Consider the following 14,572-nt stretch of genomic DNA (forward strand, 5'->3'; position numbering starts at 1 on the left):
CCTACCTCGCAAGTCAAACTGATTATTCCTCTAAAAGCATTCCGATACGGCAACAGAGAAGCAAATCTTCTCATGTTCAAACTCGCCGCTTTTATGGCATCCCTTCATTATCATCACCTGTGTGGATTTTTTAGAACTCTTATCCATACATGCAATTTTGGCAGACATCTTGAAATGTGCAACACGTCAATTTGATCCCCATTTTCAAGTGGTCTCGATCTTCTTAAATTCAATGAGTTTGATAATTAAATCACAGATAAGTTCAATTATTTGCCTATATAAATTATAAGTCCAAAGTTATTGAATCTAGTTACTTCTCCTATATGAAACACTGAACCATTATTTATTTATCCTCATTTAAATGCGTTTACTCATGGCGGCCATTTTGGATTCTGATCATTTACCGGCGCTAGTCGGCCCGAAAACAAGAACAAAATTATCTTATTAAATATTCATTTTTAACCTATAAAATAGTTGCACCAAATCCAAGTGTATTATATCACCATTGCCCTTGTTTGATCTAATTTAGTTACAATCAATTTCTCTTGAATTCACTTTCATTGAATATATATATGGCGGCCATATTTAAATACGCTTGTTCAAGACAGCCATTTACGACTCATAGTAAATAAACTGCTCAAATCTTTTCGAAGTCAAAGACACAAGAGTTTTTTGTGTGTCCAATTTTGACCTACAAGATGAAAGCACTCAATCCTAAACTAATATGCCACCATCACCCTTATAAGGTCTTGTTTGGTTCATAATTAGTTTTCCTCAATATTCATTCCTTTGTGTGTATATGTGGCGGCCATATTTGAATATATTTGCTCATGGCGGCCACATAAAATTTGTGTTACTTGCCAATTGACCTCAGTCCAAAAGCAAAAACATAGATGACATTTGAATAAATTTATCTCAAATTTTCGTATATCCTATGTATATGTAGCACCCATACAATGATACCTTTACAAGTTCGGTGACACAAATCTATTGCTGTATAGGGGCGCAAGGGTGAGACAAATCAAATTTAAAACTCCACCTTTAGCACCAATTAATTTCATTAGAATCTTATGAATGTAAAATATGTCGATAGTATATCTAAATTACCATTCATCATATACAGCACTCTAAAATCAACACATATCATTTGATCCCTCTTGTCTCTTCCAAATTCAAATTCCTAAGAAATCATAAAGTTCATTATTTACATTCAATCCTTCATTTACAGTTCGCAAATGACATATCCATCTTGCCTCAGCTTGCCTGAGTATAATTTCCCTATTCCCCCCCCCCCCCACATTGGGGCACATGCTCAATACCATGAAACCAAATCTGGGTATTTGTGGGATGGACCTGTTGTATATGAATGGCCACAGGATATCTGACATCACCATATTTTACAGCTCTCACATGTTCCAGCAACCTTGTTTTAAGACTTTGAATGCTGCTGCCTATATATAATTTCCCACATGAACATCCTATCACATATATCACATACGTGGTGTTACAGTTGATAAAAGAATTGACAGTATATTCCACCCAGGTATTATATCTGAATCACTGTATTTTGTTAACACCCATTTTACATATTGAACATCCCCCACAGATATAGAAGCCTAACGGTTTAGCTGGTAACCATGTTTCAGCTTTTGATTTCCTCTGATTGTCTTTTATGTAACTGGTACATAATGTATCTTTTAATGTTTTGCCCTTACGATAAACTATTTGGGGCTTTTTGGGTAAAAATCCTTCTGACAGTGTGAGTGAATTTAAAATTTGCCAATTTTTCTTTGGTACATTGAAGACATGATTGCTGTATAGATTGTATTTCGGAACAAAACATATCTTCCATTTCTTATTGATGTGCCTATTTTTCTTTTTGTTCTCACTCTTTTTATGATCTTCTTTCAAGGTGAACTTTCTATCCAGTCCCTTAATTTTTGTTTGGCCCTTCTAGGAACACCTTCATCATATCCTCCATTGCGAAATTCAAGATCTATGGCCAGTAGTCTCCTTTCAAACAGTTCATCTTGACTACAGTTACGTCTGGCCCTTACCATTTCGCCATATACTATAGATTCAATTGTCTTTCTAGGATGTGCACTCGTGGCTTGCAATACACTGTTACAGGCTGTAGCATTTCTAAAAATATCACTATGGATAACATTGTTGTGCACATAAAGTTGTAAATCTAGGAATTCAATAGTTTGTGTGTCATATTTTAAAGTCAATTTCACATTAAATCTGTTTTCGTTCAAGAAAGCATGATAAGCCAGGAGATCAGTTAAACTCCCATTCCATATGATGAAGATGTTATCAATGTAACGACCATAAAAAATAATATTATTCATCAATTAAAATGCTTGACGTCCCCAGGCGTGCTCAGCCTCAAACAAACCCATGAAAAGGTTAGCATATGAGGGAGCGAACCTGGAGCCCATCGCTGTCCCTTGTTTCTGTAAAAACCACATTGTGTTACATAGAAAAGCATTATTAGTCAAAATCAACCTGGCCATATCCAGCAACATGTGCGTATGTTCCAGGAGACTCGCATTACGTTTATAAAGAAAATATCTTAATGCTTCCAAACCACATTCAGTTTGAATTAATGTATATAAACGTTCCAGATCCATAGTTACAAAAAAAAGATCCATATCATCCCAAAAAAATCCTCTAGTTTATTGAGCAAATCCTTGCTATCTCTTAAGTATGAGGGTAGGTACTTGACAAGAGGTTGTAGAAAACTATCTACATATTCTGACATATGTTCAGTAGGAGACCCATTGCTAGAAATAATGGGTCTCCCTGTTGGAAACATACCAGATTTATGGATTTTGGGGAGAATATATATACATGGGAATTTAGGATGGCATATCTTTAGATATTTATACTCGTCGTCTGTGAGTAGACAAGATTCATGCCAATCCAAAAGTCTGGCATTAATTGATCTTTGTATCTCCATTGTTGGATTATTGTCCAATTTCTCATAACAAGTATTGTCAGAAAGTTACCTTTCAATTTCTTTCAAATAATCACCCTTATTCATAAGTACAATATTGCCACCCTTATCAGCCTCGCGCATGACTACATTTGAATCATTTTTTAAATTAGTCAAAATACCCTTCTTTCTTATTGTTAAATTAAAGTCATGCCTACATTTCCCATTTTTAAAATGTGTATCCTCAATTTTATGTAAATCCTTAGTTACTCTTCGATGAAATTCATCGATAAAACTATCCTGAGTACTGGGAGGCATGAATTTAGATGGTAATTCAAAGCGGCTTTGCGTGCTGAAATTCTCTTGAATATTAAGATCACTTGCAAGCTGAAAAAGGTCTACTGCTTCTTCTGAGTTATCTAGAGTGGCAACAGTATGTATGTCACTTAAGTCTGCAATCGTGAAATTGCAAATCTCTGAGGAACTTGATAAACACTGACTCTTTATAGGATGCTCATCAAAATATTTCTTTAATTTGAGATTTCTTACAAACTTAAATAAATCTATGTGCAAATCAACAAAGTTACATTTTTCACTTGGGCAAAAACCTAAGCCTTTGCTCAAAACTTTATTTTCTTCCTCACTGAGAATTCTTGAAGATAAATTGATAATCTTGAGATCCTTGGTAACATTTTCTTCATTTATCTTTTCGGTAAACAAGTCAATGTGTCTGACCTCAGTTTCTATTTTTTCTCCCCTCTTAGACTCTTTGCCTGTTGTCTTGTCTGTACTCCTGCCTTTGCCATTGTGTTTCGTTCCCCCTCTCCTGGTCCTGTATCTTTTGTTTGGACCACTCTCCTTTGGTTGCCTAGTCTATACCTTTGTACCTCGCATAAAAAAGTTGACTTTATTCCGGTTATGCCACTATTACTGGTTCCTTCTCCTGGATCACTATCATAGGAAGAAACAAAAATACTACTAGACGATGTACTGACCTGTCTAGAACGATCAATAATCGTGGAACCCATCTTAACATTAATGTCATCATATCTCCTTGCAAAAGTAAAAATACATCCTCTTGCATAATCAAATATCATCACAATTAATTTTCTTTTGTTTTTTCGTCTTTTAAATACACCTGATAACAAGATAATTCCTTTTTTAGGATTTCATAATTCTTCTGTGTGGCTTCTGAAAGATTTAATTCCCTAATTTCTTTCTCTAAACACTTGATATCCTCTCTTAATTTCTTTACTCTTCTTTGTGAATTAGGTACCAAAATCTCCATCATTTTATACGATGCTTCATATAGACCATCTTTCCATTTTTGTAGAAGATCTTCCTCTAAATCCTCAAAATTAGGAAATAGCAGAATTCAAAGTTCTCTCGGTATCAGTTTATTCTCTATATACTTCTTCAATGTGGCTCCATCCCACCACTTGGCCAGCTCTTGCTTCTTCAATTTCTCCAACATCATAAACTTAGATTTTAATCCATCCTTGTTAAATGCATTATGAGGCTGTTTGTTGGATCTTCCCAAATTTTTCATAAAGAGATCTTCCAATAACATTTCACAATTATCATCATACTCCATCCTGTATTATCCTTTTTGGTGTTCTTACGTTTTTCTCTTCTTGTTTAATTTTATTGAACGGAAAGTGCAGGCACCACCCAAATTAGATGCTATACAGACAGCTCTGAGGCAGAGGCATATATAGCCGCACCTTTCCCTTCAGTCATGTGAGTGACATAAGTCAATTACTATGGACAAAAGATATAGATATATATATATATATATACATAGATGAATGCATGAGCATTGCTGGGTGAAGTCTCTTTTTAATGATTCCTTCATTATGTCATAAACCTAAATTGGGGGAGGAAAAGATGTATACACAAAGTCTACAGTCTTCGTTTACACAACTAATCCACAAAGAGGTATTACAGGAGGTTAAGTAGCGCATTGCAAAGCTTGGTTAATTTTATTGATGCAGGCGATTCACAAGAATCTGGAGTAATAGAATTATCATATATGCAGTTATGATTCCTCTTTTAACTTTAGTGTGGTGGTTTTCCCAATGCTCATCACATACATCTCTAGCTATCAATGTTGTTCACCATACACTTATTGTATTCTTTGATTTTCATCATTGTACCACACATGATTTAACACATTCTTCAATGTTTCTGACACATACCTGTTCGGCAACAGCCAAAGCCACAGCCCTACTAAACAACGTTGAAATCACAACTCTGGTAATATTCTTAGCCTGAACTGAATTCTGCACAAACTCTGCTGCCACAAAGTACTGATTCACAAACACCATTTTGTAGCATGTAAAGCAGTACTATAGTAGTACTACTTAATTTCTAGAAAACACAATTCACAAATCTATGAGAGCAAATATTCACCTCATCTTTTCTATGGGTAGATCCCCACACATGTATGTTTACTTAGTAGTAAATGTGGGAAGAACCAGGGAAAGTGACTGGATAAAGAATACTCACTACTAAATGGAAAGGCATTAGGGAGGAATAACGAGGTTTTTAGGGAGGGACAAACACCCAAACATAAACTAAAGAGTAAGCCCACTGCTGTTAACAAACTGCACTTCTGAATTTACTATAGACAAAAAAGGACCCACAACAATCAATGTATTCCAGCTTAATTTTCAGTTACATAATTAATTCTCTTAAATTCATTAAATTAAGAAAAATGAATTTTAAAAACATATTAAAAACACCTAAAGTAAAATGTTTGTATTTACCTAATATGTATTAAAATGACATAGTTAATTATAGAATTCATTTAAATTGAAGTAATTATGTTTAAGAAGTTACATTCGTTTTTTTAAATTAAAAAACAGCAATTCAACTTTTTTATCAAGAAATATTAATAAGCAGTTAATTATACAGAACTTTATAACACTGGATTGTATTATGTATATTTTTAAAAAGTCGAAATCAATTTTTTTTTTTTATTATTTCACATTGGGTACTATTTTAGGATTTTTTCTCTATTATTTTCTATGGGTTGTTTTTGTAATATCAGTGGTTGGCCATGTATGGTGCTGGACTTACTCCAGGTCTTTTTATGGCTGTGGTAAATTTATAATCTGGCCCCACCCTGTTTAAGGGTGTGAAACAATTTAAGTCTACACTTTGTAGTAATGTTACGCCTGAAATGGCGAATAGCCAAAAGTAATACATTTACTATAAAGTTTGAGTAAATTTAGATGTGTATATTTCCTCGTGTGTAAAGTTATCTTTGTAAATCGCCTCCTTAGAATTTAAATCCTTTATGTCAATTGTTCACAGTAACAAACTCAAGTAAATGGTACTGTTTAAGCAAACACCCAGCAATCCCTGAATTCCTGTGCTGTTAAAACAGTTTAATAATTGTTTAAAATAGCAATTTAGTGCATTCCCATCTACACTATCTATTACATTTCCAACATTTTTACAATGACCTTTAATTTGTAACATTCACAAACTGGTATGTTTTAGGAAATATTGCAGATTTTACCCAGTGTAAAACTCAAATGACTTAAGGCATAAACATATGCTTAAAGGATTGCAGAGACATTTTACAAAACAAAACATATGCGTGGAAGCACAAAATAACCTATTGTTAGAATAAATCATTCTAAAATGTGCATCTAAGCAGATTTAAATAAGAAACGCCCATCTGGTGCACATCATTGTACAATGAGATCATATAATCTCGTTGAACATAATGTTTACATAACTACACGCTTTATATGTCGAAGTATATGTTACATCTGTGTCCTTGTTACATTAAATATCTCTTGAGGATCGAGCACCTGTATCAACAAAGCATGTTCCACTGTGCTTCTGGTCACTTTTTATTTTTTTTACTTGACACCTGGCATGTGCGTGTATAACTTTATCAGAAACTTCCCAGTATGTGTCAACATCGCTAAGCCATTTAGAAATCTCCTTCAGTCCACTGTTTCTGGGGGCAGTTCAGGGAACATTAGAACCTTTCTCCTACATGAAGGACCTTTCATTCCCCTCACCTCCCAAAATGCTTCCCCAATCTGTCAGGTATTTAAAGCCAACTATTAGAGGGCCTCACATTAGATAATACAGAAGACACACAGGCAAAAAGGCATTTAGTGATTTGTGCAAGTGCGATTACTTTTTTAGTGCTAAATGTTACTTTTTGCCCTGTTTCATATTGTGTGGTCTATCTCCTCGTAGCTGGCAGTGTTGCTAAGTCTTTCAAACCAACAGGAACAAAGATAAAAGCTACCTTTGTAGAAACAAAGTTATAACAAACAGATAATATTACTTACCTTTTCCACATATTCAAAGACTAAATATAGTTTTCCTCTTCTTCTAAATGCTTCCTTCAACTCCACTATGTTTTCTTGTTTCAAAGTACGAAGCATTTTAAGTTCTCGCAATGTCGTTTCCTTGACTTCCTCATTTTCTGGAGGAGAGAAGTATACAGTATTTAGCAACACATGTTTAATAAATAAACTTTTGAGATCTTATGAGCCCTATAAAGTGTTAGCTTTCAACCACATACAGTCAAAAAGGATTTATGTTTTACTTTCCACTTTACATCCGTCATTCTTCTTAACATACAGTCATACACAACTAGCATGAATTACCATGAAGCTATAAACCTCAACTTTCCATCTTTTACAATGTGGCCTCAGCCTGAAAAGTACACTGATAAGAACAGTCAACGACTAGTTTCAGCAAAGGTCATGATAACAAAAGAAAAGGCAACAAACTAACAAGGTTGTACTCTTCGGTCATGAGCTCCTATTAGCAAATATAGTCACAGGAATTAAAGAAGCACGAGAAAATGTATTTATTATACAACTTAAAAAGAATCGTCACCAGTGGACTTCAGTTCTGAGAGTGTAGATCAGCGCACTTTAGAAATCCAAATCTGAATTAGGACTGGAGAATGAGCACGGGTAGTGTTAAAATACCAATGGAACATCAACACTGATGAAGCAGTTGGGCAAGCAACCTTTCTTGCTCCTACCTCTTTTTATTGTCAGGTAACTGCTGGGAGCTTATTTCCTCGGTTTACCAAGAGAGAAGAGATGCGAAGAGCAAGTACTAAACTGGGATTAAAGCTAACTGTATATGATGAACTATTTGCCATATTAAGCATTAGGTCTTGAAACTACACTCACATTAATGCTTTGGGAAAATGTGTTTATTATCAGATTTGGCAAACATATTTCAAATGGGTACACATTTTGGGAAGGCAAGAGATATCCCCTTAACTCAAATGCAACATATTTAGGAAAGTGAAATCACGTATCACAAGACAAGCCTGATATTCACTGAAAAAACACAATGGAGGTTATAAAAATTCATACCTAAATAAGGAAAACTAGTTGTCAAGCAATCTAAGTAATTATTAATTTCCCAAGACAAAAATAAAATAACGTTCACTAACTCTTCACGCTGACATGATATTAACCAAAAAGACTACATTTAAAAGTGGAGCGTGAGAGAACAAAGGAGTCATGAATTGAAAGAAAGGCATGCCAGCACACTTAAAACAATGTTTATTAACCACTGACAATTAGATTTCTTGAGCAAAGAATCACACGCAAATTATTCATGGAATTAGGATGACTAAGGATATTGTGGAAAGAGGAGGAGGAAGAAAATGGAAGCTAGAAGAAGTGAAGATAAGATATAGATGTGTACACATATAGCTTAAGAGGAAGTTGGGTAGGACACATAAAAGATGATATGGGAGAACTGGTGGAGAGCAGAAAGGTAAAGAAGAGCGGTTTAAGGAGAACGAGGTTAGAAAAGTAAGAGAAAGGCATTAAAGGGGAAGAGAGAGGAAGGGATAGGGAGCGAAGAGTGTGAGAGGTGGACAGCAATCAGAGTGGGACAGAGGGAGGAGAAATTAGACAAAGAATGAGGAATTTAGGGACTTGTAGCTACCATTAGTGTAGCAGGTTTAGAGGCACTGAGGTCCATGGATACGAAAGGCCCACTTCATCCTTTCTTGCATTACGGTTCATTGCACCCTTGCTACACCCCTGCTTTCATGTAAGTACCAGCCATAACCACAGTTCGTGAGTCCTCATGTGTTACAAAACAATTTGCACTAATCTTGAAACCATTGGTAAACTGGACAAGCGACAGCCCGATTTTCGCCCTGGTAACAGTCACAAAGCGACTGTGCTGGATGACAATCATTGCTGCTGACACTAACAATGATAATGCACCGATATTAATAGAGTTATCAGCTCCAACTGACACAGTCAACAACAACATCCTTTTTTCCAATCTCCAAGAAAACGGGCTGAAGAGAGAAGTCCGCATGTGACTGACTTCCTTCCATGATACCCTTACCCAGCGTGTCAGTTTGGCCCCTTGTCATTTTGCTACTTTCACCACTAACATTCCCCAAGCCTCTGCAATGTCCCACTGCCTTTTTTAATGTGATTCTAAGGCCACTGTCATTGACGGTGCATTAAAAGTGAGCTTGTATAGGCGCTCTGAAAAGTAAGCATAGGGCAATCGCAGTCACTTCATTGTCAAATAGAGCTAGATAGGAGACTGACTGACCAAATCTACCTACCCTTTAGCAGCACCAGACTGTTGTGAAGTCCCTAGATTGTTTTTTAAAGGCCAGTGTGATTCAGTGAAGGTCTATGTATATTTCAGGGAATGTTTGGTTGTGAAAGTGTCCATAGCATGCCTCTCACACAGCACCGGGGCAGTCTGTTGGAGGCAGAAAATATTATGTAAATGTAATAAAATAAATTTACCAAACAGAAAAGAAAGACATTTCTTGTTAAAAGATGAGATAGGTTCTTAATCTTCAATCAGTGCTTTCAGGTGAATATAGGACAGAACAAAATATGCACCCCTAAGGTGGCTAATTCTGAAACATTAATCCTTACAGTTTCATATTTTTGTGGAAACAGAGCAATATGTCTGCTTGTGAATTTTCTTTTGATGTTATTGAACAAGTATGAATGCATGTGAGGGGGTGAATGTGTAGTATGAGTGTGGATGTAGGGAGAAAGTGGATCTGTGGTGAGCGCAATGGGGCGATTGTGTAGATGGTGAATGAGAGAATGCGGATGAGGAAAGTGTGAGGATGCTGGAGAGAATGGATGGGTATTAAGAGTGGATGGGGATGACAGTGGATGGGATGAGAGAAGATTAAATGAGTTCATGGGACAAGAGCATGGAGAGGAGAGTGGTGAGGTACTGGATAGGGTGAGAGGATTGGCAATAAAGTAGATGGAGAGCTGGGAGAGTGGATGGAAGTGGAAGGGAGTGCATTGGGTGCACAAGAGTGGCTGGGGATGCAAGAGTAAATAAAGGGGATGCACAAAGTTAGATGTGGGTACGAGCTAGCGTATAGGGTGAGAGAGTGGATCAGTAGGTGTGTTAATACTGAGGTGAAAGAGAGGAAGGCGAGAACCAGAGGTGGATCAGGGAGTTACAGTATTAGAATTCATCTTTAGCAGAATGCTAATGAATGGAATGTATTCCCTTATTTCTGTTTCAGGTATTTAAAAAAATGAAAATTTTCATTTTATAAATAGTGAGACTGAGGTGGTCATTCCGATCCTGGCGGTCCAAAGACCCCCAGGGCCGCAGTGAAGACCACCACATTATGAGTGTGGCGGTTTGGCCTGTGCCAAACTGCCACTTTCCCATGCTTACTGCCAGGGCGGTCAGACCTGTGGGCTGGAGATAAACATCTCCAACCGGGCTGTCCACCTAGTACCGCAGGGGGTATCACAAATCACAATCACAAGTCCCCTTTCTGCCAGGAATCTCGCGGCGGTAGCACTGCCACAAAATCCCTGGTGGAAAAGCTATCGGCGACAGGAATTTGCATTTCTGTCACCGGTAGATGACTCCCCCGCCCTCCCCCTTCCCTTACAACATTCTCACCCCCACCTCCCCGAACACACCAGTAACCCCCTCCACCCCCCACTACCAGTAGTGACCCCCACCCCAGCAAACACCTACTTACTCCTGACCCCCATCCCCCTACTTAGCCCCCATATACACACATTCACCCATACACATACACCTTGACACTCACTCACAACACCCTTACACTCACATGCACACACACACCTCCCCAAATCCATACACACATACATGCACAACACCCCCACTCACTACATTCACCCCACACACACTCCATCTTCCACCCCCTCCTTTCCTCAACATACATACACACACACCACCCTTGTCTACTTGCATGTACACACGCACACCCACCCAGCATTCACATTCACATTCACCCACACATCACCATCACCATTCATGACACACATACACACACTCACACACACATCCATTCACATACCCCACCCCCCTCCTCTTGCGGAGGACACTTACAGATTGTAATATGGCTGGCGGGGTCCTTTTGGCGAGGTGCGGCCATCGGTGGAACATCCTCTGTGCCTCCGACCGCCTGCACGACTACTGGAGGATTCCCACCCAAATTGTGGCGGAAACCCTTCAGTACTGGTAATATGGCAGTCCGAAGACCGCCAGCACTTCTGGCGCCTGCAGCGTCGGCGGTCTTAGGAAAAGACTGCCGAAGTCAGAATGACCACATGAGTATGGGAAAACAGAGAGAGGGGGAGAGTAGAGCACACTACAGTGGAAGAAGCGAGAAGGGGTGGGGAAGTGAGAGAGTGGCTATGAGTTGAGTGTATGGGTAACTGGTGAGGATGAGTAGAATGGGTGGATAAGGACAAGAATGGGTGATGCAAGAGTCGGCGTTGGGCAAGAAAGCAGCTAGGCAAAGAGAGTGGATGAGAGTGAGAGAGATGGTAAGCAGAAAAGTGGAGAAAGTGATAAGAGGAAGTGGTAATTATGGTCTTCGAACTTTAACTGAGTGGAATAATAAAAAATAAAGGAACACAAATAAGGACAGAATCCTGCCAATTGCGTGTAAATAATAAGATGAGTTTGCTTTCATTCGTAGTTATTTGTCATTTTCGATACATCTGAAATTGAAGGCTCCAAAACCTTTCGATTGGAGCTTAGATTTTTTGGCTTGAAAGCCAATGACTTCTCCAGCAAAAGGCTAGTCTCCAGTCCTAGAGGGTCACCACAGAATTGTAAATTATTTTTACTATTTTTTAAACTATCAGCCCCAACCCTGTTCATATTGTCAATGTTTCGAGTGAGCACACTGCCTACTTCTATTCCTATGCACCTCTTTGGCAATCTGTCCTTAGTGGGTCCACTACTTCAGTTAGGGGTTTTAGTAATGCGTCATATAGATTTTTACACCTGTTTTAGCAAGCATGTTTTAATTTTTTTCCTCATGTTCCCTGTTCCTTACTAAGTATAATTTAGGATTGTTTACATACTACTTGGATAACCATTGTAGTTTAACTGGTCAGAAAGATCTCTGGCATTAGCCTCTAGCTAGATAAGGGTGAATGTACATGATGCATACATATGACTAGATGTACTCACTGCAGTGTAAACAGCGTAAGGGGTGAATGTCTACTCTTTTACAGACCACTCCAACAGTTTAACCATTCATGATTTGTCACTGCCTGACCTAGATGTCTCTACAAGCTGAATGTCGCGGATTGTCAGGATACTTCAATTCGATTTCCTCAGAAGCAGAAGATAACTCCTCAGTCCCGACCCGAGCTACTCACAACTAATATTAATCCTTCGTGCTGAGTACCCCGGAGGGGGAAAGGGGAATGGGATGGTAGAGAGACTGCCACGGAGATGATGAACGCCAGTACTCGTCTGCCTATTCACATCTAAGATTGGATACAGCACATGCAAGAGTCACAGTCGCAATTACTAGGGACATAAAACATCAGTTTTTCACTTTCTACTCTCAACACTTAATTCTCTTTAATTCTATTATTTCTTCACTCACCCTGAGTTCTCTGTAGCCTTGCTTCTCTCTATAAATGATAGCTCTTCTTAAAAAAAAGCTTATTACTGATTCTGGAAGAACTTCTCAACCTTTGTTAGAGATTGGTTTTATGTTGCTATATATATATATATATATATATAGTTGATGATAATGCGTTCTTCAAATCAGCTGATGTTATTTAATTTCTCCTGTCTTATTGTGACTTCTGTCAATACTTGTATTTGTAAATGCTTGTTTATTAAAGTTTGTTTCTCCTTTCTTACTTCGACATTTGTTGATAACTTGTATTTGTAAATGCTTGTTTATTACAGTTAGTTTCTCCTTCCTTACTTCGACATCTGTCGATAACTTGTAGTTGTAAATGCTTGTTTATTTAAGTTTGTTTCTCTTTTAAACTCTATTTTGGTTTATTACCATTGAATTTGTAAATGCTTATTTGTTAACAGTTCGTTTCTCCTTTAAACTTGGCCTTTGTTTATAACCTTGACATTTGTAGATACTTGCTCTTTTAAAGTTCGTTTTTTCTTTGACTTTAATATCTTAAACAAGAACCTTGTAAACATAAGGTTAATTCATACATTAACTCTGTAGCCTTGCCGACTTCCACGGGAACGGTCTACTATCAAACTCTTTGAATAAACCTTGACAATATTTATCAGTTTTCTGTAATATAATCTTCAAATGTAATTTTACCTCACAGGAGTTTGTTCTGAAGCGCGCTCTCTCTCCACACAGCTGATTCCTGTCAGACCTCAGTTGAAGTGCAAGGCTTCCAGCTGGAGAGCTCGTAACCTAGCAACCAACCGATTGCAAGACTAGAACTGTAACTAACCTTCAGGACTCACAGCGGCCATCTTGGATCTTCTCTTCTTGATTCTTCCTTTGAAATAAGCGCAAGATTACTCTGCAAACCTTCTTCCAGTTTGGGCTTTGCTGTCTCCACTGAGGATATCTCTTTGCTTTTCTCATGCACTTCTTTGATTTGACTTGGCAAGTTTGTGTGGTCATGACACGGATATTCCTCAACTGCCACCCTCTACTTGATTTTCAAGTCATCCCCTTAACTTGTTCCCACACTTCCCTAATGGGACCTTAGTACTGTTGTTTCAATTGTGGAGTGTGGGGGCGTGGCTACAAGGACCCATGTAGAAGTGTCCTTACCGAGCTCTGTGAGACACGCAGCCCTCCAGAGAAAACCACCAGCTTAGATGCTGTCCAGAAACTCCTGAAACGCTTGCTGAGAATGTTGCCATACCACAGACCCACAAAGTAACCTTCCCTGCTCCGAATAGATCCTGCAAAATGGCGTCCTCCATCTTCTAGGCACCCATAGGGAAAGGGAACAGCACTGCCCCCACTACTCATGTAACGAGGCCTGTACCTTGCTAACCTTGAGCACAGTCCTTGAAGACCAGGGCAGTGCAACGTCTTCGATTACAGTCACATATGGCTGGACCTAGAGGAGAGCGAGTGCCGGGTCTTAACAGCAGGACGTGGCCTTTCCTAAGCCATGCGCATGGTGCAGCGATGTGCGCACAACACAGAAGAGCCGCTTTAAGGCTTGAGGGGGGTAAGGCACCGTTGTCTAGGCAGAACGGGCTGGCTCCTAGAGAAGACTGATTTGAGTTGGGGCAAACAGCCACGACGACCCAGGGTTTTTTATATTATGCATTGGACTGTGTCATTCTCCTAAAGATTCTAGACCTAGCGGACCTACAAACAAGCATCAA

At 38.5% G+C, this 14,572-nt stretch overlaps 1 protein-coding gene across 9 annotated transcripts in view; it reads right to left on the minus strand.

Annotated features, from left to right (window-relative positions):
- Positions 1–14,572, minus strand: part of CDKL5 (cyclin dependent kinase like 5) — a 1,213,679-nt gene that overhangs the window by 458,688 nt on the left and 740,419 nt on the right. For all 9 annotated transcript variants that reach the window (XM_069204517.1, XM_069204511.1, XM_069204514.1 and 6 more), the window contains exon 6: positions 7,258–7,394. In XM_069204517.1, the coding sequence (XP_069060618.1) occupies positions 7,258–7,394 (137 nt within the window). The remainder of the gene's footprint in view (positions 1–7,257; positions 7,395–14,572) is intronic.

Source organism: Pleurodeles waltl, chromosome 8, assembly GCF_031143425.1.
Source record: "Pleurodeles waltl isolate 20211129_DDA chromosome 8, aPleWal1.hap1.20221129, whole genome shotgun sequence".
Lineage (NCBI taxonomy): Eukaryota > Metazoa > Chordata > Amphibia > Caudata > Salamandridae > Pleurodeles > Pleurodeles waltl.